Below are 23,699 nucleotides of genomic sequence, written 5' to 3' on the forward strand. Positions count from 1 at the left end.
TCCCTGGAGAGCAAACAAGGCAGCATGTACTTGCCTGTGCAGGAAGCAGCTATCCTGCTGCTGAGAGGAACCTTTGACAGCCTACATGGTTTGTGTGTGTGCATGTATGGTACATGAAATACAGCCCTATGTGCATCTTTTGTGATTTCCAGATTATACATGACTGTGTATAGGTTAATTTTTTGAAGTAAATTACCTACCAGCTCAGACTGAAATCTAATGTAAACTGCAAAATTGCCAGTAACAAAGGTTCAGCAGATCAACTTTTCTGCTTGCTGAATCTTTGCAGCTACTGCTTCGTAGAATCATAAGAATCACAGAATGGTTTGCATTGGAAGGGATCTTAAAGATCTTCTAGCAGGGACACCTTCCACTAGACCAGGTTGCTCAAAACCCATCCAGCCTGTCTTTGAACATTTTTCTTTAGCTGGATGCAGGTGGCTGTGTAATTGGAAGTTTCTGCTGATGAAATGAAAGGAGGCATCTAGTTTAGTGCTCTTTCTTTCACCCAACAATGCTGGCACAGCTGACAGGCAATGGAAAAAGAAGGTTTGAAAGGTAGCAGACAGGCTTTAAATACTCCAGAGAAGCAGAGCTGAGAAAAGAGCTAGACTGCAATCACTGCAGTACCTGTTAACTTCAAGAGCACCTTGACTCCTCATGGGCTCCACTGGTTCCCCCAAAGAAGAGTTTTGCCTGATAGTTACCTTCCATGCCTATCCTTACAAAAGAAGGAAAGGGAAAACATCACTGTGAACATCAGAACAGTTGCATTGCATAAGAATTCTTGATCAGCATTTTTATTTATTGTGAAGTGTTCAAGCTATTACAAAATAATCTCTAGTCACTAGAATAATTACAACTGGCCTTTCAAAGTGCTGCATCTACTGGCTCTGGTTTAATTTTTGTTGTAAGACATCTTCTCCCCTGCTGCAGCATACGGCTTCTCTAATGCTGACAAGAGCAGCAGTGCTTGTGAGACTTTGCTGGGGGCTGTGGCTGAGCTGCCATTCTTGCAGTTGGAGGTGTAAGCAGAGAAATAATTCATCCTGTAAAGCTCTGCTCTGCTCTTGCAGCAGCCAAGCTTGCTCATCAGTAGAAAGAAATCCCTTCGAAATGCTTTGGTGAAAATTGCGTAGAGAAATGGGTTTGCGCAGGAGTTGACGGGGTAAAATAGAACCAGCAAGATCTTGGAGTTTGTCACTGTGATGAGAGGTACCTTAAAGGCAGCGGATATGGCAAAAAAGGAGATGGGGGCCATGCAGGTAAAATCTGTGAAGATCAGTATTGCCATTCTCTTAGCGACCTTGGTATCTTTATTGGCAGCTACCAGCTCTGGATTCTGAACAGCTATGTAAATCTTAATGTAGCAAGCACAAATGACAATGAAGGCAACAACATTTAGCACTAAGATCAGCAGTATATAAGCTTGGGAAAGACCCGTTTCAATGTCCATGGGTAAACAAATGCTGACCTTCATGTAACTGCTGATCCCTAAGAGGGGCAGCACTGCTATTAAAATAGAGAATATCCAGCCTCCGAGCATGATGGGCACAGCATGCCTCAGCCGTAGCTTTCTGTCCAGCTGCATGGCGTAGGTGATGGTGTGCCACCTCTCTACAGTGATTACGGTCAGCGTGTACACCGAGAGCTCGCTCGCGAACACGGTGAAAAAGCCGGCAGCGCTGCAGCCACTGCCTGTTTGCCAGTCTATGGCGTGGTTGTAGTACTGACCTCTGGTCTGGGCATCAACAGAGGCAATGAGCAGCAGATATAGCCCCATGCAAAAATCTGCAAAGGAGAGGTTGCACATGAGGAAGCGAGGAACAGTGAGCTTGTAATGGCTGGTGATGAGAACGAGGAGCACAGTGAAATTGCCAGCAATGGCAAGGATGTTTATGAACCAGATCAGGACTCGGAGAAAGCTGTATCCCAGGATGTCTTCACAGGGATTAAATGCGTCTGGTTCTGGAGTGCACGTGAGTATTTTAGGCTGGCAAAAGTCGTACTCGAAGTCGAAGCCGGTCATTTCGCCGTCATTGAAAATGGCTGAGTAACTGTAAGGAGAGGTTTCCTCATCTGTTGCGAATGGGTACATGTTTTTTTCTGCTGACCACAGCGATGTGTTGTAAGAGCCATCTCTATAACTATCAAAAAAACAAACCCCCACAAATGGAAGTGAGCTGTTTGTTACATGCTGCTTGCATTCTTTTGTAAAATACAACAGATAACTGTTGTTTTAAATCAGTTACTACTTGTGTTTCTACAGGGTGTTTACATGTAATGAAGCCTTGTAAGGAGGCCTATTTATGGGTAGCAGCCTTGGAGAGCAGCAAAGGTCACAGTCACATCCACAGGAATGCTTTCTTACACAACTTATTTATTTGTAAGTACTTTACCTTGATTGCTTTGTAAGTGAGCCATTGTTCTCATGCTGCCAGTAGACTGCAGTTCAAACTACAGTAACACTTGCATTGATGGATTATAGGTTTCATGTGCATAGGCTTATCAGACAGTTATAGAAGCCAAACTAAAGTAACCTAAGGATTTTAACAGCACATCATTACCCTCCCTTAGGAAATGCACTTACTAAACAAAGTCCTGAGAATACATATGACTTGGGAAGTGTTGAGGTATTCTATGTTCACAGTATTATAAAGCGAGGAGTAGAAATGCACAGTTAACCAGATGGCTAGGAATATATTAAGTTTAGACTGGACCTTATGCCTAACTATAAATGTTTTAGGTATTTAAAATAGACCTCTCTAATCTCTAGGTCACCAATAGTGTGGGGATAAGCTTACTAAAGATGAAACATTTTAAAAGCAAACACTGTCTTTTCTGATTCCCTGCCAGCACATGTACCTGTTTCACAACTACCCAATTATCCTGACAGAGTTGTGGGCAGACAATCTGCAGTGTGAAACATGGAAAGTATCTCTACTGAGGGCAGCTCTCCAGAAAACTGGTAGCTTTGGGATAACTTAAATGCATACTTGAACTTCCACATCCACTGAAGCATGTACTTTAAACTATTTTTCTGGAGCAGGGTCTTAACTGGCAAATGAAGCTGAGCTGCTTTTCAGCTATTCCTGTTGGGCAAATAACTTCCCAATCTGGTTATCCTACCTCTTCTCTTCTTACATGAAAAACTGCTCAATGTCTGTCTTTTACTTGCCTAGCTTAAACTGGAAGAGCAGGGAATGTATTTGTTTCTATTTATGAATATAAAATTATTTTGATTTCTGAGAGGCCATGTAAACATGCTGCCATGTGCAAGCTGGTTGGTTTGTGTTTTTCTAATGAGAGTTTGGGACTTTCAGCTGATTTCTGCTGTGGTTTTCCAAACTTTGCAACTTGCAGCCTGTTCTGCATGACCTTACTTTCATCTGCTTAATCTAATGTCTGCTCAGTGAATTGCTGGGGTTGGGATTTAGCAAAGCAAAATCTTCAGGAGCCAATAGACTGGGCAGACTATTTACTGCACAGTGGGAATGCAACAGATGCTAATCTGAAGCAGAGGGATTTCTCTGGCATAGGCAGTGCTGATTTGTGTGATCACATTCCTCACTGGGATGTCACTTCACTCACCTTTATAGCATGGTCTAATGCTCTGTGTTTACCTTCTTGCCTCACCTTGTTTCTCCCCAAAGCCACCCCTGATAGAGACAATATATTCTTGGTCCCATTGACTGCGTAGACTTTGCCTTTTTGTAGTCCTAAAGTGCTTCGGTTTTGTGGTTAGGAGTGGAGTGGACAGGACTGATTGAGAGAGGCATGCAGAGGAGATGCAGGCATGCAGCAGATGAGAAGCAGTGACAGGAGATTCAAGGCAGCTGTTGCTTTCCAACAGGTCAAATAAAACCAAATGGCAAGTGTGGGAGATCTCGTTTGCAGGAGACCAGCAAACAAGATAATGTCCAAGGAAGTCAGTACCCCAGTGAATCAGTCATACTTCAGCTGTATTTAGCTGTTGGAATTTTGTGACTATAACCTTGTTTTTTTCTAGACTTTACAATGCTCCAACCCCATTTCAGGGCTGCTGAGAAATCCCAAGGTCTCCCATTTGGCTGCAGAGGGATAAATAGTAGCAAATCCTTAAATTTCTCCATTACATACTGATTTAGAGCTTGTGTCAACCAGCATGGCCAACGCAACAGTTCTGATGTTAGCCTTTCTCACTGTCCCACTGAACACTGTCAAACAGAACTGTGATGATATGGAAAGATGCGTTTAGGAGGAGTAAAACGACTGCATGGGGTTATCACACTTCTAACTCAGGGACTCTATTTCTGCCAAGGGAAACTACTGATATACAGAATTGTAATTATTCTTTTATAGGAAAAAAAATATTAACAGTAACAGCTCTTCTTTCAATCATGCAAACAACTGCAATTATCTCAGGGCATGAAAAGTCTCCTTGTAGGCTGTTAACTTCCTTAAATATTTAATCACTGTTTTGAAAGTCTTTCAACAATTCAGAAGAGAAGCTAGAATAAGTAAAGCTCATGAAATTACTTTTTTTTTTCCCCCTTTCCTTTTGAACATCAAAATCACAAGTCTTGGTTTAATGATAGTAAAATTACCACTGTGCAACTTACAAGGGTGACTGAACTGGCAGCAAAAGACCTGCTGGTCTAGGAGAAACACACAAACAAAAGGAGGGGAAAGTCCATATTTGCTACTTCCAGCATCTGCATGCAGAGAGGTACTTACAACATTTCATTAGTTGGTTTCCTCATGGTGCTTTCACACTCTTTGGAGAACTTGTCAAAAATGGAAAGCAAGGAATTTTGTCTGAAAGAAGAATGGAAAGAAAGTTGAGCTGCAGCCTGGATTTTGGCCAAATTCTCACCTTCTCTGCAAGTAATCTTCGCAGGTACGTAAGGTGAGCTGGAGTTAGCTTTACAGCAGTGTGAATGTTCATTTAGACCTCTGAAAGCAGGGAGAAGAAGGCTTCAAATACTGTGACGGTAAGCAGTACCTCACAGGGAACTTAAGGATGGTCTTTCAGCTTGGTTATTATTTATGATCCATTTTTTAATAGAAAAATAACTTGAATTGAAATTAAAAGCTATGGTTTGCCTTATGAAATACTGCATTGAAGTAGGCCGGATTCTCCACCACGAATGATAGCAGTTATGCCAGCTTTTAGAGAAGTGCATATTAACAAATGCTGGGAAGCTGGCCTGATTTTCTATTTTTAACAACTGTTTGAGATCTGGAGGTAGACTTTACATGGTGGAAGTAAAGCAATTTGAAAAGTACAAGTTGAAAGATGATCTATTTGGTAAAATCTCTGGTTTTGAGGTGTTGGAAGCATGGGCCAGGTACTCTACCAATGTGAATGGAAATGGCTTTGTCTGACCTCATTGCTGCAATAGTAGAAAGAGCCAGCAAAACCACTAAGCTGTTTTAGTGTACTTGTAAGAAAATCGGACACCTGGAAGCTTACAGAAAGTTTTACATAAAATGAGAGAAATAAGATACCAACCCCTATGTGATGCTTATCAATAATAAGATGGCAACAGAAGCTGGTTTTTTTTTTCTTGCATTTTTTTTTAAGTTGTGGTATATATACCTGCCTTTTTCTTTTTTCCCCATATTCAGGCCAGTGAAAGTGTCGTGGTTTAAACCCAGTCAGGTAACTCGTTCACTCACTCCCCCCTTTCTTTCCCTCCCCCTACTCCCAGAGGGATGGAGAGGAGAATCGAAAAGAATGCAACTCCCATGGGTTGAGACAAGAACAGTTTAGTAGCTAAGGTATAACACAAATCACTACTGCTACCACCAATAATAACAATGATAAAGGAAATAACAAGGGAAGAGAATACAACACCTCAGCACCAGCCAACCGATAACTCGCCCCCCAAGCCTGACCAAGCTCCAACCGATACCTACTCCAACCCTGCAGTCTCCCAGCCCTTCCGGCTAACTCCCAGTTGCATCCTGGGCATGACGTGCTGTGGTATGGAATACCTCTTTGGTCAGTTTGGGTCAGGTGTCCTGTCTCTGCTTCCTCCCAGGTTCCCGTCCTCCCTGGCAGAGCATGAGGCTCACAAAGTCCTTGGCCAAACCAAAACATCCTTGTTATCAGCTCTGTTCCCAAACTGAAAGTCAAAACACTGCACTGCACCAGCTACCAAGGAGAAAAATGACTGGTACTGCTGAACCCAGGACAGAAAGAAAGGGACTGAATGCTGCCATCTACCTGACATGCCTCAGGGAATGAGCACACCACAATTGTACCCCAGAAATCTCAAGAATATTTGGTATGAGGATTTTATTTCCCTAATGTCTGTGGTGCTGTCTTAAGTGAACCTGCTTGCCCAGTCAGATGTATGTAAGACTATGTCACCACATCTCACTAAGCAGAGAATGAAGTCTATAGGTGTTAAGGAGTAGGACATGGGGCAGGAACGGTAACAACTGGGTGAGATGACTATGTACAGGGTAGAGAAGGGGGTAGAAGGAGACAGAAATAGGCTGCAGGCATGTGAACATGAGAATGCATAACCACAAAAAGTCTCTTCCCTGTGTAAGCTGGGAAGGTCTTGGGAGGCCTGCCTCTGTGGTCTTCTGCTGTCATCAGTAGGTGACAAGAAAAGCAGCCAGAGATCTGTTTCTCATTCTTTTGTAGTAGCTGGCCATATAGAACATAACAGCCTGTTGCTTATACAGGTTTTTCCAGTAGCTAAGGCTGTGCAGATAGCTGATGCATCAGCACTGCTCTGAGCCCTGCTGATGCCCCACTAGGAGTGCAGTCCAGTTTCTTGATTTGCAGGTGTTTTTTTTTTCACCAGTTTCCTAAGGAAATAGTTATTAAATATAAGTATAAATATAGTGACTTACTAAAGCACCCCTGTTTTCATAGATTATGATCACATTGCAAAGTGAAGCACTTGAAAATTAATATAATATCAGAAACCTGGTTATCTTCATCTGAATAATTAATCTTTTCCCTCCTCACAGTTGCCTCTGCATTTAATATACTCAGAGACTTCATCTGGGACTGAATCAGAGTTTGGGAGCAATGGAAAAACCTTGACTGTAGGATCTTTGCTCTGTTCTTGCAGAAACAGGAACCATTTAGTAAAATGAGGTAGGCAGAGAAAGCATGCCATCACCCCTAATTTTACCTGAAAGAATTGGATTCTACTCTTGCCTTTGCAACATAGTCCCGATGCAATGACATGCAAGTCACACAGACCAGGCTTCTCACAAATGACTGCTCAGTATGTTTTTTTCTGTAGCCTTCATTTGAAACAGATGAGAATTGAGACATCCTCATAGCTTAAACTAATCTGGAGCTGCTTTGGCTGCCTAAAGCCTACTGAGGGTTGATTTTTTTGAAACAAAAATGCTGGAAAATTAGCTCCAGTTGTCTCACTGACTGCCTGAATTGGCAGATGCAAAGCTCTCTGCGCCACAGTTTCCAACTGTGGGAAGAACAATACTGTCTATTATCTGAAATGACTGGAACTGCACTGAGTAACCTCTTTCTGTAGGCATATGTCAGGTCCTAATTTCAAGGGGTAGCTGAAAGCTGCCTTTTTCTACTAGGTCATCATATTGCCTGCATTAAATAAGCTACATAGCTGAAGGTCTACAGTGGGATTTTTTTTTTTAGGGCAACATGCTGTGTTGATGGAGGTCTATCTTCCATGTGCCAGTGGACTTTTTAATTGGAATAGAAGCTTTAAGCAAACTTAAAATAATATTCCTGCTGGCAGATCCTGGCCACAGGATGGGATCCATTTCAGTTCTAAAATAAATGGGGATCATTTTCCTGGCTTTAGGAAAGATCTGTTGTTTCATGAGGCCTTGCTATGTACCACGTACAAGCTTCCTTGGCACTGGAATAAGGATAATCAAACCTTGTGAGCTGAATAAAGAAAAATTGCCATTTTTGAGCTACTGAAGTACTGCAATACAATAATGAGCTACTTGAACTTACTTTTCTGTCCTTAGATTTCGAAAAGCACAGCAGTGGCTGGGATACGTTAGAACAGCTTCCACAAGGCTGCTGAATTTATCCAGTGGTGGCAGTCTCTTTAATGAGTATGATGACGTTGCATTTAGGACTTGAATGGCCTCAAGCCCGTAGCTAGGCAGGGACTCCAGGGCTGTTGAAGAAATATCCCTGTGAAATAGAAAGTATTCTCTTTTTGTATATATAAAAGAAACCACCAAAGCATGACAGTAGGTAGCAGCAACTTTTTTTTTCACAAAGGTCTAAGTCTGCAAAGCTACTTCAGCACCTGATACCTGCTCAGAAACGTGGCCTGTGAAACTACAGGAGCCCCAGTGAGGCAAGGTGCTCATTTTTTCCTGGGGAAATCAAAACCCACTGCTCCAAGGGCTGTACCACCATGCAGAGTGAGGGACGGCAGTTTTAGGCCAAAGAAAGGAAGAGGGAAGAGGTGAATGTGACTCTCCAGCCAACTAACAGGTAAAATGCCCTCTTGGCTCTCTGCTTAGCTCCAAAGGGTTGTTCTAGATGTTTTAATTAAATAGTTATTAATTAAAACACATAAAAGAATCTGTCATTCTTTCCAAGACCAGCTTAAGCAGCTTGGCTTAGGATATCTTCAGAGGGCTGTTTGTGTGAGGAAAGGCTATCAACACAACTAAGGATTTTCAGTGTCGGGGGAAAAAAGGCTACAATTCTGAATGTGATGTTAGTAGTGCCATGTACCTTAAAGCACCAATAAAAGGAACAAAATGGCACATGTGGCACAGAGAGCTACTTACATAACCACCCATTGTGTTTTATCGCATGGTGTTACAGTCAGTGCACCCCTCCAGTAATTGATTGATAAATCATGAGGAGGATAATGTGTTTAATTCAGCACAGGCTTATAGCATACATTCAGCATTCACTTTTATAACCAAATTCTCAAATAATATATTGTAAAAACATACTTATCTTACCAAAAGACAAGTTAGTTTCAGTGTCAGGATATAAGGCATAGGAACAAGATCAGGAGAATCTGACAAAAATAAAGCAAAGGCTGAAATATCTAAGAGATGGAGGTCAATGCCAGCACTAGAACTGGCTGGTCTGCACTTCTTATGGTGCAAGCAGCCTTCCACCCTGTAATTTCATGCATCTCATTGACATGCTTCCATTTTACAACTAGAGGGTAAGAGATCAAGTTGCCTTCCAGACTCAAAGCCTGTATTTGCTGAGATGACAAAGTCCACGTGGCACAGCACCCTTCCCATGGGACACTTTAAAGCACGGACAGTGGAGCAATGGATACTTACAGGACATCTGGCCCTGTGGCTCCTCTCAGGGCATTGTTGTGTATCCGCCTGAGATTCTTATTGTCCCTCAGGATTCTGTGGAATCAAACATGAACTCTCTTTATATCTGTATTTTGATGGGACTTTGAGCAACCTGGTCTAGTGGAAGGTGTTCCTGCCTGTGGCAGGGGGTTGGAACTGGATGATGTCCAAAGTCCCTTCCAACCCAAACCATTCTATGATTCATCCTCTCTCTCTGAGTCTTTTCTCTCGCCACAGCAGTTGTTGCAATATCTAGCCTGGGAGTGCTTGTATTTCTCATGTGACCTTTGCCTGTGCTGATGCCATCAGACCATTATCATCTACACTTAATTCTGATCGTTTCTGATTTCTTCTGACTAAGACCAAGAACAACCAGTCTGGTTCCTTTGTGGCAGTAGCCCTGTCCAAAAATGCAGCAGAAGTTTTGCCCAAACCAAGAGGCTAGTCCCAGAGCACGTGAGAGTGATTTAGAAATGATTGATGTTTCCAGATATGAAATGCAGGTTCCTCAGTTTGGGCTGCAGTTTCAAGCTTTCTACCGTTGCTGCTAAGTTTAGAAATTTATGAAATTTTATTAAAAATAATGAGCTTTTCTCACAAAACCTGCAGTGTTCTCTAAGGAATGGTGTTTCAGGAAAAGCACTAAGTACTGCAGGATTAACAACTGAGTGACACTGAAACATTGGTTTTCTAATGGAGATCAGGAAATGCAGTCGCTTAGGCTGAAGAAAGAGTCTTTACTGTATTAGAACTATTATTTACTGTTTAAAAAGAAATACTGAGGAGGGGAAACATACTCACAATTGATTCAGCTTTGTCCCATTGAAGGCGTGGCTGTGGATATCTTCAAATCCATTTTTATACAATTTGCTGGGGATTAAAAAAAACATACAAGGGAAAAAGATTGGGAAAAGATGAGGTTATGTTATGTATTACAGGTTTAAAATCTTAATGCTGCATTCATTTTAATGATTAGAGGGTCTGCATATAAAGAACAAGGGTAACTATTGCATGACTTAACTCTAAAATTAAGAAGGCGGAGCTTAAATACCTTAAGCACCTTTCTGTTTAGCTGTAGAAGAGAACTGCTCATGAGCAGATCCTCCCTCTCTGGAGGGCTCACCTGTGCCTATCTTGGGCTGAGATCCTGAAACAAGAAATTAGACCAGGAAAGTGCCTGGTACACAGACGCCAGCCTGGAGACAGAAGACCTGGATGTTGTGGTGTCAGCAAGTGTAAATGAAAGACTGCAAGGACTAGAGAAGTGTCAGATGGAAAGCATCTCTAAAGCCTAGAGGATGCTGCTGCGTTGTAGATCCCATGTAGAGAAATCTTCCAGCAGCCCAAGAGACAGCTTTGCAGAGAGGCAGGAGTGAGTTGTGCATCATCTAGTGGCCAGTGAGCTGTCAGCTCCTCCAGAGTACTGCTGCCAGGCTTGAGTTTTGCTGTGGAAAACCTGCTGTCTCTTGTGCTGCCCTAGGTTCTCTTGACTCCCCACCCTGGGGCCAGATACCTAAAGGCTGGGCTCTGCTGCACCTAAGTCCAGCTCTTTTCCTTTATTAGGGTATCTAGCCTATGGGTCTGATTTCACTGAGAAAAATCCATTTGTGATATGGACCTGCTCAAGTGTGTTCAGAGGAGGCCGTGAAGATGCTCAGAGTGCTGGAGCACCTCTGCTGTGGAGACAGGTTGAGCAAGCTAGGCTTGTTCAGCCTGGAGAGGAGAAATACATGAAACACTAACTGTAGGAAAAAATAAATTAGCTATTTGTAGAAACAGCTATTACTCTATATCTTCATAGATTACTTGTGTTTCACCAGACTATGCTGTAACAAGAATTGCTTCAGCTAATTACAGTTAAGCACATGGGGTGGAGTTAAGATGTAGCTGTACAGTTAGGAATCTGTTGGTAAAATAATCCCTTTCTTCTAATGATGAGCTCCCTATCACAAAAGGATGGGAAAAAAAATTGATCATTGGCTGTTTCATGACTTAGACTCCCTCCCACTTAATACACTTTAGGGTTACAGTAAAAAAGTTAAGCACCTTTCTCCATCTCTTTTATGTTCATTTTCTTGCACCATTAACAGAATCGTAATTTTGCTGAATTTCTTTCGTAGAACTTGTTGGTAGGAAAAGAGGTTTATAAGAGGAAATGATGCCCTAATCTAAGCAATTGCTCCTCTTTAACATTGCATAGTAGTAGTGTTCAGTCACATTTATGTTCAGTCCCTTTAATGGTTTCACAAGGTATTGGCCAATACATAAATTCTGTGTCAAAATTGCTGTCATGCCCACACATCAGCCTGATGAAGGGCCTAATTTTGTCAACTGCAGTTCCTTTTTCCTTTATATGTTTTTCTGCTTCTGTTGCCTCAGGAGACCTGAATTTTGGGCACATCCTGTAGAGAGGCTTAGTCTGTGATATTTGTTTGTTTTTTTTTTTCTCCCTATTTCAGTATTTCTTTGTGGAAGTTTTTGTGAGAACAAGGGTGCTGTGAAATCCACATGGTTCTTGCTGTTCTGGCTGATGACACTTTGGCTTTCTGCTGCTTTTTGTATTCCTCAGGTAGGGCATCTCACCTAGCATTGAATCATCTCACAGGTGGCTGTACCAATGAATCCAGTTTGCTAAAAGCAAAGTCTTGGGTGTGGAAACTTATGGGAATCAATGTCAAAAGAAATCAGGGTAACAAACATTGGTACTTTGCACCAATTTCTTCTTTCCTTTCCTCTCCTTTGGAGGGACCCTGTGCAGCTGAAGCTTAGCACTGTTTGGTCAACACTTTCAGCTTAGTTGGGCCCTGAAAGCACTATTTCAAGAAACCATATCCCTGTGGGGAGAAGAGAGATTTTGACATCAGGCTTGTGGTCTTCATGTCCTGTTGATGGTAGATTTAAAAAACAACAGTGCATGGAAGATGAGGATTTGGATTCCTCCTCCTGTTTCCTTTCCTAAGTGAAGTTAGCTTCTGGATAAAACTCACCTCTTCAGCTTGAAGAACACCCCTCCATTTCCTAAGAATTTCAAGTTTAACTCACAATGCAGACACATATTGCATGGGGCTTAATTTCCAGATTTTTATGTAGCCAAACTTCAAGCTTTATAAAGCTTTCCTCAAGCAGAACTGTTATCATTACAGAAGGAACTGGAGCTAGGATTATTTTACTCACAGTGTCAGTGATTCATTGTTCATCCCCCGGAAAGCATTCTGTGGGATAGTTGTCATACGCAAGTTATCACAGAGCTCCCTTTGGGAAGAAAAATAGATCAAAAAACAAAGGTATTTTTCTCAGTGAGCCAGGAGGAAGAAGATGGCAAAGACTCACAGCTGTGTTAGGTTGGGTCTCTACTTACAAAATAAAGTAAGCTTCTAATGAGAAGATCTGTGTCAGGTCTGGAAATTGTCTTATTCCAGTGTTACAGATGCTCCTAGAGAAAGGCATAATTCCTGTTTACAGGAGGAAAGATTACCACAGTGGATGCAACAAAAAGCCCACTCAGTAGTTACGAGTTTAACATGCATTAAACAAGGCATTAAAAAGTGAATGACAAATATAATAACTTTTAAGTATGCTCCAATTGTGTTTGTAAGGCCTGTAAATATTAAGTTTTGTAGCATCTTCAAGCAGTGCTCTGGGGAAGCAGTGTCTGTTCTCTCTACATTAAGCAGAAGGAGTAGATTTTAGTTACCCCTTTTGCATAGTACCTTATCAATCTGAAAGCTTTATTCTAGAAATAAGCACTTAGCAGAACTAATGTTCAGGCTTTACTACTTTTCTGTCCAGTACTGTCCTGGGTTATGTTATTTAGTTGCCTATTGACAGACCTCGCTATTGGTTACCTGCACAGTAAATTATGTATGTATTTCTGGTGTACTGTAATGCATGAAAACCTTTTTTGCCTTATACCCCTTTATTTGTCTATTCCTATAGAGGGACGAAAACCAGAAAAGAAACAGAACTCTTTCTTTCTTCCTTACAAGTATTTTAGCCTTGGAAGGTTTCTGAATGCTCCGTCCTCAATGTGCAACAGATTTTTCATGTTCAGGATTAATCTGTAATGAAGGGAAAATATGTCAGGATTATAATTGTTATACATTTGGGAGGGTCCTGAATTTTTTCCTTTGTCAGAAAACAGTCAACTGCAGAATATGGCAGAAGGTTCTCTTGCTGTGAACCAACCTTCTACAAATACATCCTGAGTGCATTTTGAAGCACTATTGGTGATAAAAATGGCCTGCAGTTGTTAGATAGCTGGCAAAAGATAACAGCTGCATCATCCCTTGTTTCCATTATATAACTGATGCCGTGCCTAGCCAGGAAAGGCAGTTCCTGAGAGGGTTTAACCTCCTAGAGTACCATGGACTCCCTTAGAGCAGTGGCTAATAACACTAGATGCCTACTTAGATCTGCAGAAACTGAGAGATGAAGATAAGTGTGTGAGAAGTAGTGTTTCCTACTGGTCACGCAAAAAATGGGCAGCACCTCTTAATCAGGTAACACTTTTTGCAGCTGTACTGTCTGGTAAAACTATGTTTGCATAAATGCACAGTAGCTGTAGCCCAGCTCCCTCCCTATGCATAATTTACAAAATTCAGAGGTTTTAGCATGTGAAATTGCAATAAGAGTTGAAATCCAGGAATGCCATTGAACCCACTTACCTTGATCATCCATTAGAAGGGGCCTAGAATGCAGCTTGGAACATCAGGCCCTTGCAACGTGAGGCAGGTGTGGAGCATTCAGAGTCCAAAAAGGTTTACTTTCTAGCCTGTAGCTCTTTAATGGTCTTGCTTACCTTTTTGGTTTTGGAGGAAAGGTAAATGACAAGCTATCCACAAAATGTAGGTGAATGCATGGGGTCAAATCTTTTATTCCTTCCCTAAACCCACCATTGATTCTAGTGGAAGTTGGACCCAGTCAGAGTTGGATAAATCTGTATCTATTGCTTATGTGAGTAACTGACTTTAATGGATTTCACATATAAGGGAAAAAAAAAAAAGAGATGGAATTTTTCTCACTCAGTTACACCATTTTTAAGGCACTCACTGATCATGCTATGTGCAAAAGGCAGTAATGAGTTACTGAATCAGATTTACAGTTTCCAATTTCACTAAATATTTCAGAACATTCTCCTAGTCATTGCATTTAACTCACTCAGATGCCTATACTATGTGGGTCAAGTTTAAGATCAGTACATGTTCTGTTTGAGTAATATGTTAGCACTCGAAAGAAGAGCTACGCATACTAAGCAGCTGTACTTAAATACTGTAGGGCTTTGAGAACTGCATCTTCATAAAGGAAGATTTTTCTCATCAATTATCATCTGGAATTATTTCCCTGCTTAGAAAGCTTGACAGTGCCAGCAGAATTAGACAGAGCTCTGCTTCTGCCATTGAGCTCACTATAAGCAGTAGTACTCTCTATGCATGGATGTCTTTGCATGATTTAGCTCTCCAAGGCTAGACCTTACACAGTGCTCACTATTTCATATGGTACTTTGGAGAGAAATGTTTCTCATCATAGATCTAATCCAAAGCCAAGTGAAGTAATGGAGAAAGATTTGGTCCAAGAATAGTTCTCTGCAGACTGCTTATTCCTTGATGATCCTAAATCATGACCTGGATGCCTTTTTTTTTTTTAACTGGTGCTTACATTTCAGACAAAGTGGGAAGGCTGTCAAATGCGCTCGCTTCTATTCTCTCCAGGGAGTCACTCTGAGAGATTTCACTGTAACGAAAAAGGCAGACACAAAGCAATGTATTAGCAGAAAAGATACCAGAAATCAGCCTTCCACTTTGTATTTCCTCCTTTTATGCAGAGTTGTTCAACCTCCCCACCAATTCTGTTTGGCAGCAAGTGTCCATGCCTCACCCCAGACTACTTGAGAGCCTGTGCCAGCTGGGATTGAGGGAGACAGGCCTGTTGCTGTCTTGGTAAAATGGAATGCCAACACTTTGGAGTAAGTTGATCTCTAACAGCAAATTTCCATCTTCTCAGTAAACTCTGTTATTTTTGGTATTGCACTAGTTACTCGAAAGATAGATGTAAGGCAGGTGGCCTGCTGGGCACCTGATCCTTAGAGACTCAGGGGCTGGTGAGGTCAGTGCCTGCTGGCAAAACTTGAAGAGTCTTTCAGGTCTGGGGTCTGAAACATGCTCCTTCTGTGGGATCCCTCCTGTCCGCCACTGGTTTACCATTTACGTATGTTGGAATGACTGATGGTAGTGAGAATAATTTATCATTTGATTTGCAGAGGGTGATCAGTTGCCAAATAGATGATTTAGAGATTAAACTAAAAAAGATTTTAAAATGTGCATTCTTCAAAGTAACACTAAATCTCAATATAATTATGAAGTGTTCTATAGATTTGCTTCAGACAAATACATTGATTTCTATGCTGTTAATCTGGAGAGATCCATTAAAAGGACACAAAGTAATCAATTAAATTCTCTTTATCAAAGGGAAAATGTCAGTGAACAAAATATTCTCTGAAGAACAGGATACATGTACAGCTTAGGCAAGTTTAGCCTCAAGTCATTCAGGTAGGAAAAACTTCATGGGTTTAAGTTGGTCTCCTATCTGAAAATGGTTATGTTCCCATTGACCATTCAGATGCAAGTGAATGCAAGAATACAGTAGGCTTGGGGTTTACAATCATACTTTATTGCAGTGGAATACATGCAGAAGAGTTCAGCTTGTTTTCTACTTTCTAGAGCTACAGTAACACATACATTTTTAATTTGACCAAAATTGTTTAACCAATGAGCACTAAAAGCTGAACTAGTCCACCTAAGTCTATTCAGGCATTTGCATTACCCTCATCCTTCAGGTCTTTGCCTTCAAGAAGGCACCCCAAAAAGTTTTCTACTTTCTTTTTTTGTTTACTTGAAAGTAAATTATGTAACATCTAATACATGTTTTAATATCTGATGCATTATGTGCTTTTCACAGGTGAAGAGAAGTTATAAAAAGTGCTTCTTGAAAAGAAAGTGGCATCATTGGTGCTCCTCCTTAGGTTCTGCACTGCACTGGTGTGGTGGTGGTCACCAGCTTTGTCCTTTAGACACCACTCAGATAAAATAATAATACATACTGGAGACTCCAGCCTGCCATCTTTCAGCTGGAATAACAACGAATAGTGTTCTGTTTCAGTGGCAAGAGTGGTCAGGTGAGCTTTATGGTCTGAGTCCTTGATATAAAATAGGTACAAAGCCAAGGGAGGGGAAGCATCGCAGACCCAGTGTGCGAAATTACAACATATGTAAACCAAAAGATCCGAGAAACAGGTTCAGTCCTGCTGATACCCCTGCCAAGCTTATCTCTTGGTGCAAAACACCAAAGAAATACCTCATTTGGGTATTATGTAAATGTATGATCACAGAATGCCATAGCTATCATTGCAGTGGTAATGATGGATGATAAAAATCTATCTCCTCTGCCAATCAAAAGCACCTATCATCAGCTGTTAATCTGTACCCAGTTCTCTCTGATATGATTAATGTTTCATTATGTGATCTGTTAAACATCTGATAAAAATCACACCTTTTCAAAAAATCTTTTATATACTTCTTGTAAGAAAAGAAATGCTATATTTATCCTTTCCCAGTGGTTTGTTTTGTTTTTTGTTCACCTGTAGTATGTTTTAGCAACACATTTTCACATTACTGGAAAAAGATGTTGTTTGGGGTGGACATTTATGATGGAATTTCTAGAATTTCTAGTGAGAAATTAAGGAAAAGCATGTGGAAAATGTTGTCAACTTACATGATGAAGGCATCTCTAAGTCCTTCAAATGCATGCGATGGGATTACTTTTACAGGGAGATGAGTAAATGATCTGAAAAAGAGGGAGGAAAGGATTGTAAGGCATGGGGTTTCCTTGTTTAGCCATTTTACCATTATGGCAGGGAGAAAACCAATAAAGCACAATTCTTTAAGGTCCCTTCCAACCCAAACCATTCTATGATAATGCCACTTCAGTTTGCCTGCAGTTCTCTGCGCTTCTGGGGCCTGATCCATTTACCATTGATCTCAGCTAAATGGAATTCAAAGGTTATTGGGGCAGTTCCTCAACAGCATAAATTTGAGACTAATCACCATCAAATCAATAATAATCATAATGTAGTAAGTAAATGCCTGATGGAAGTGAGCAGCTACATTCACAAAGGAAGCTATAGGCTTGTTTAAAGTTAGTTCCTCAGAGAAAGTGGCTGCCATGTAAAGGTTTCTTTATAAAAGAGTATCTTTGCATTTGCTGGACCATGCTTTCGTCCCAGCAGCATCCCTGTAATGCTGCACCATGGCACCCTGCATTCACTGTGAGTGGTCTGGCTGTGTACAATCGTAGAAGAAACCGAAATCAGGCCTGATATGTTGGGTTTTTATCATTCTGTTTTAAAATTAGTTGTATCAGTCTGGTGCTTTTAAGCAGCTGATTAAAAGCAAGCATATATTGTCCTTCTTAATCTTTTAGTTACTCAGACTGAGAAGTTAATAATGATGTGGGAGACAGATCTGCATTTTACTGTTCTACTCCATGTCTGAATCACAGTACTTTTACCAGCCAATATATCTACCCATGGCCGTACTCTCCCTGATAATGGCCAGAGGAAAATATTTAACATATTTCAAGACATTATCTCTGTGCAGACAGATAATTGCTCCATTTTGCTTTATAATTAGTCAGAGACATTTGATTTCCATCTTTAAAAACCACCCCTCAAGGTTTTTGACTGAAATGTTTCCATGCTATTCATAGAACATGTTTTTTTCTCCCCTTTGTTGTCATAATCTTTTATATGAAGGCAATTAAAAATGTTTATCAACTTTTTAATATATATGTATTTTATATACATGTGTCATGCCCACTCAATATAGTGGCAGGCTGCGAAACACATGTATGTCTTGGAGTTACAAATCTAGATGTGCTAAGGAACCTGGCAGCCAATTCCTAGCTGTGTTCCAAACAGTCTGTATGATTTAGGGCAAATCATTTAGTTTCCTTGCACCTTGATTTTATGTCAGCAAACTGGGAATAACAACCCTTCCCTACCCAATAGGAATGCTGTAAGGATATGTGTGTTTTTCATGCCACTGTGTCTAGATGGACAGTGGCATGTTTTGTTGTGTGTGAGGTTCGGTTAAATCAGAAATGAAACTAAAAGCCTGGAAAAATGTCTATGTCCTTGAGAGGACAGACAGGTAGAGTTAACCTGCAATAGCACTCAATGTTCTGAGCCAAAAGGAAAAGAACTTCAAAGAGAGGTAAAAAGTAGAACCTGAAATAACCTCACAAATAATGCTCCATAACCCTGGCAGCAGGAACTTCCCACATCTGCACCATCAGCTGGGGCTCCTTGGAAGATAAAACATGCCTGTTGTGAAATTGTCTGCCAGAAAAGTATTATCATTTACACAAGAAATAGAAATGTAACTGAAAGTGCAAAAATTAAAACCAGGTCTTGCTTTTTGATTGCATCAAAATATTAATCCCAGAGCTTCCTACCTCCCTGTGATGTGCCTGTGAGCAGTGTGGCAGCTGTAAAATCCCCATAGTGTGTGGCTTGGAGTGACCCACTCCCTGCTTGCAGAAAGCCTTTGGCAATGGTGCTCTGAGCTTAGGCATCTTAGCTATGTGATTAAATTTAAGTGGGATGACCTGGAACATTTAACACATACTGTAGCTAAGCTGCATCATGGCACTCAATCCATTCTGTATTTCAACTTCATTGGGTTTTGGGTTTTCATTCTTGTGAGTTCACCTTGATAGCTGGAACTGTGAACTCATCTGCATTGACATTACATTGTCCCATGAAGCATCTCACAAAACAGCAAGAACAAAGGAAAAAGGCAATTCATAATCAGCCTTCTCTTAATCCTCAAAATACTGGTGTTGCAAACCAGGCACTTCCACATCGATAAAGGCATCTTAAATTCACCAAAAATGTGAATGTTTCCGTCCCTGCACTTGTCCTCTTTACCTTCATAGTTTTTACCTTGAGGTGAAAACTTCCCTTGAGGCAGGTTTTGAAACCTGCCTGTGTTAAAGGGAAATGTTATAATTTTGGATGTCTCTATACTTACACATTTTGAAGAAGATCCTCTAGCTTGTTAAGCACAATTCAGTTTGTGTATATGTATAGGCATTTAGGTTGATAGAGTTTAGAAGTGCCTGTTGCAGGCTTAATTCTTTCCAGAGTGCCAAGTAAAGTGAGGCCTTATCTGATGTGATGTCTTTGCTATTGAACATGACTTTGATAGTTCACAATGAAAATGAAGCAGGTGCTATCAGGAATTATAGGAGTCATAGGCTGCTTTGGGTTGGAAGGGACCTTTAACCTCATCCAGTTCCAACCCCTGCCACGGGAAGGGACTCCTTCCACTAGACCAGGTTGCTCCAAGCCCCGTCCAGCCTGGCCTTGAACACTGCCAGGGATGGGGCAGCCACAGCTTCTCTGGGCAACCTGTGCCAGGGCCTCAGCACCATCACAGGGAAGAACTTCTTCCTAATGTCTGATCTAAATCTCCCCTCTTTCAGTTTAAAGCCTTATCCACCAATGCTGTCATCCTGCTGTAGAAGGCTTTTATATTTTAGTTTCTTTATTTTATATGATTACTCATCTTTCTAATGCCCAAAAAGTGAATCCATAAGGTAGACTTCTGCTGGGAGTGGCAAACTTTTATTCTGTGGTGCCCTTGGACTTAACTCAGGATTGGGAATGTTGGTAAAAATTAACACTGAAACCCTGTCATCTGCCTAGTATTTTTATCAGCTTCTGGGGGCAATGCAAAGTGTTGGCACTTTACATTGATTTTTAAAGCCCTGTGTATCGGGCATTATCTACCTGAAATGTGAAATATGATGCTGGATATATTACACAAGCAGCTAGAGAGTACTTTCCCCTAGATGATGATGGGTGATTCATTATCTCCTATGAAAGACAATTTGGCCATGAAACAGAATTCCTCTCTCAACTCCAATGAGCCAAATGTGCTCCCAGTGAAGATATGGTAGAACTGTCTACTTCTTCAGGCTCTTGCCACAAAGCTTTGAATTTGGTACCTGGTAATTTGGTGCCTAATGATGTGCCACTCACCCTACCACAGAAGCCCTGCATACATGGTCACACACTCAGGCACAGCAAAGTGAACCTCCCTGTGAAACGAGGTTTTGTAAGGGGCAGAAGGGTATTAGGTATCCAATGCCCATTACTGTACAGCTGGAGTTGGATGCCTATCCATTTAGACTTTGCTAACCCCCCCAAAGTACATACAAGACTTCAAAAGAAGGAAAATCGTGTTTTGTTTCAAAATATAATGGTGTGTGAAAGATTATTTTTCTGCTGAAGCGAGAAGATGCATAGCCCCTCTAGCCAAAATGGCATAAAAGGTGTCTGGATAATGGAGTTTCTATAGGGTTTGTGTAATGTCCAAATTAAAAACAGGAGCCTGTGAAAAAATATGGTCCATTCAGGACTGTATAAAACACATCATTCTGCAACCTGTCGGAACTCAAATGATTTTGAAAAGTCTTCCAGCAATAATGTGACATGGCAAGAATAACTTGGGTGAAGAAAAATGGCTGAAATTTCCCTACAGGGTATATACTTGAGATATAAAAAATTATCAGAAGTACATCTGGAAGCATGGCTTATTACAGCATCAGGGCTTGAATTACTCAGGTATAGCTGGAGTTACATATTGGTGTTTATTCTCTTGAATGACCATAGTAGTAAGGACTTTAGCAAGCACTATTCTGCAGTTCCCCTGTTGCCCACAGGTACAGATATGGCTATGCAGGAACAAAAGTTACTTTCTCTTGCTTTGCCTCTCATACACAGAGCTGGGCAGCGGGAGAAGAGAGCTAAAAATACTGGTAAAGTATGGAAGGAGAGGGAATCAGTACTAACAAAGCTGGAAAAGCCATAGAAGTAAGAGAGAGGGAAGATGAAGGAGCTGGACATGTCTGCAAAGTCAGACTGAAAGAAGGATTTTTTTGACATCTAAGTGTAAATATTGTCTCTGTAGGAGTATTGAGCAGAATCTTGGTTGAACTCTTTTCTGATTGTAAAGTTGGTTTCTACAGCCAGCCTAATGTCTAGACTTTGTGCACAATCATAAAGATTAAATATTATCTTAAAGCTTGAAGGGAAAAAGTCTTCTCTTGCTTTTACCCATAATCTAACCCCATTGATCTGAGTGAAGTGTAACTGGCAGCAGCCCTAAGCCCATTATCTGCCTTAACCTGACCACTGAGGATGGGATGTCACTTATTCTTGTGGTGATAGAAAAGGAAAAATAAAAGAGTAAACCAAAAAAGGAGAGAAAAAAGTCAGTTTAGAGCTTTTGACAGCCTCTCTGGGCTGTGATGTGCATCATCCTAATAAACATGCTAAATCACTGCAAAAACTAAGCCCCCATTTGTTTCTGCTGCTGCAGGGATCCTTGATGTGACTGATGCACTGCCTGCTCTGCCTGTGATACAAACACCAGGGAAGAAACGTGCTTGTTGTAATAACTGTGGAGAGCCTCTCCAGCATCCATGGACTCTGCTTTCTCTGTCACTAAGGTAACGCAGGAAAATGTGGAATGCCCCATCTCTGGCGGTGTTCAAGGCCAGGTTGGACAGGGCTTGGAGTAATCTAGTCTAGTGGAAGGTGTCCCTGCCCATAGCAGGGGGTTGGATCTAGATGAATTTTAAGGTACCTTCCAACCAAACCATTCTGTGAGTCTATGAAATGAGGAAGAAACCAATTCAGGATAGAAAGTTTTCTAAGAACTGACTTTGGAGGAATGATTCACATTGGCTCTAGGGCAATACAAATTAGTGTTTCTTTGTCCTATCAATCCTCAAGCCAAGGAAAAAGTGAAGAGGAGATCAGGGTTAGTATCATCTCCAGGGAATTTCAAAAGCATGTTAAATTTAAAACAAATCAGATGAAAATTGGAAAACACAAGCTTTGTTACCAAAAGAGCATAAGTCATGTTCCTGTCATTCTCAAGTCATGCACAGGTAACTGAGGGATCCTAGAAACAATAAGTATGGTATTTGTAGGTCGCCAAATCTTGTATTTTGATGCCATGATTGTTTAGATCAGTCCTGTAACTGAACCCATGAACAACCTAACAACACTTGAAGACCTACCTATATCAAGTATTTGGTGTGGTCTACTAGACCCTGAGCTTGGAGTGGGATAAGGGAATGCCTGTGATTCCCTGTTGTTATAATTTAACCCTAATTCCCAGAGGTGCATTAGGCAGAAAGATATGATGGATCACCCTACAGAAATCCAGACAGCCTGTCAAAACTTACAGCAGCTATTTTACTACTAGAGAGGGGAAAATGATTAGCCACTCACTTGTCAATGAGTTGAAACTCAAAAAGAGGCAACAAGCACTGCTCAGAGGATTCTGATGCTTCAATATCGAGGGCATTAAATGGCACAAGCTTTTGGAGAAGAACTTGCAAGAAGTCTGATGGATTTGTGAAAGAAAAAGCAAAGAACCCCCAGAAATGGCAGAAGCTTTAAGACCAGACATCAACCTTTCAGTCCGGTTTGCTTAAAGTTGACCATGCCACTACAAGGTGCTGGTTTTAGAATAGGAAAGCTTCTGCCTCCTGCCTCCGCGGGAGAAGACTGAAAGTTCTGACAACTTCCCTCTGCCACCGGGACTGGTGCCACGCGGTTCTGAGAGCACCACATTTTGGCCACCGAGAAAACGTCCCGAAAGACGCGCATCTTCTTGCCGGGGAGAACACTCCGCGCCTGGGCTTTTACCTCCCCGGCAGCATTCCGAGCCCAAGAAAACCCCAGTCCCAAGCGCCCCACCACTTCTCCTCGCCTCCCCGGGGTCAGTGATGCTCAAACCCCTCCCGCTGCCCGTCCGTATCCGTCCGTCCCAGTCCCCGTTCCCCGCGGTACTTACGCGCGGGCCGGCACGGGGGGCGCCCCCTGCCTCGGCGGTGGGCAGCGCAGGGCGCGCTGGGTGCAGGCGCAGCGGGGCGGGCAGCGGCCGCCAGCCCCGGCGGGCAGCAGCGGCTGCAGCAGCAGGAGCGGCAGCAGCGCGGGGACCATGGCCGGGGCGCATCCACCCTCGGCTCTGCCCGCCCGCAGCCCGCGGGACACGGCCGTCGCCCCCGGCTCCTCCTGCCCCCGCCCCGGGGCGGGCTCGCAGCCCTCCGCCGCACCCCGGTCCCCACCCTCCCCCGGGGCTACCCGAGGAGAGTCCTTCCTCAGCGTGCTACTCGTGGTGAAGTTGGGTGCGAAGCCTACAGGTGGCAAGCAGAAGCCCTCTCTCTGTCATGAGTCCCCAAACCACCTCCATCGCTGGAGTGCCCTGGTAGGAGGATTGGGAACACATACATGAAGACAGGTTGAGAGAGGGGATTCTCACCCTCTATTCTGC

The 23,699-nt window shown here is 42.0% G+C and overlaps 1 protein-coding gene across 2 annotated transcripts; it reads right to left on the reverse strand.

Moving 5' to 3' along the window:
• Window positions 1-784: 784 nt before the first annotated feature.
• On the reverse strand, window positions 785-23,397 carry LHCGR (luteinizing hormone/choriogonadotropin receptor). 2 transcript variants are annotated; one of them, XM_062605721.1, is made up of 11 exons: window positions 23,220-23,397; window positions 17,059-17,130; window positions 14,947-15,021; window positions 13,275-13,349; window positions 12,650-12,724; window positions 12,466-12,543; window positions 10,093-10,161; window positions 9,271-9,345; window positions 7,958-8,143; window positions 4,717-4,797; window positions 785-2,147 (listed from the first exon to the last, which is right to left on the reverse strand). In XM_062605721.1, the coding sequence occupies exons 1-11, from the start codon at window positions 23,366-23,368 to the stop codon at window positions 899-901; spliced, it is 2,184 nt and encodes a 727-aa protein (XP_062461705.1). In that variant the 5' UTR covers window positions 23,369-23,397; the 3' UTR covers window positions 785-898. The 2 variants fall into 2 exon arrangements, with proteins under 2 accessions (XP_062461705.1, XP_062461704.1); XM_062605720.1 differs by having other exon boundaries at window positions 4,717-4,935.
• Window positions 23,398-23,699: the final 302 nt, after the last annotated feature.

The sequence above is a fragment of the Pezoporus occidentalis genome, unplaced genomic scaffold (assembly GCF_034315485.1).
Source record: "Pezoporus occidentalis ecotype Australia unplaced genomic scaffold, CSIRO_AGI_Poc_V1 ctg93, whole genome shotgun sequence".
In the NCBI taxonomy this organism is placed as follows: domain Eukaryota; kingdom Metazoa; phylum Chordata; class Aves; order Psittaciformes; family Psittacidae; genus Pezoporus; species Pezoporus occidentalis.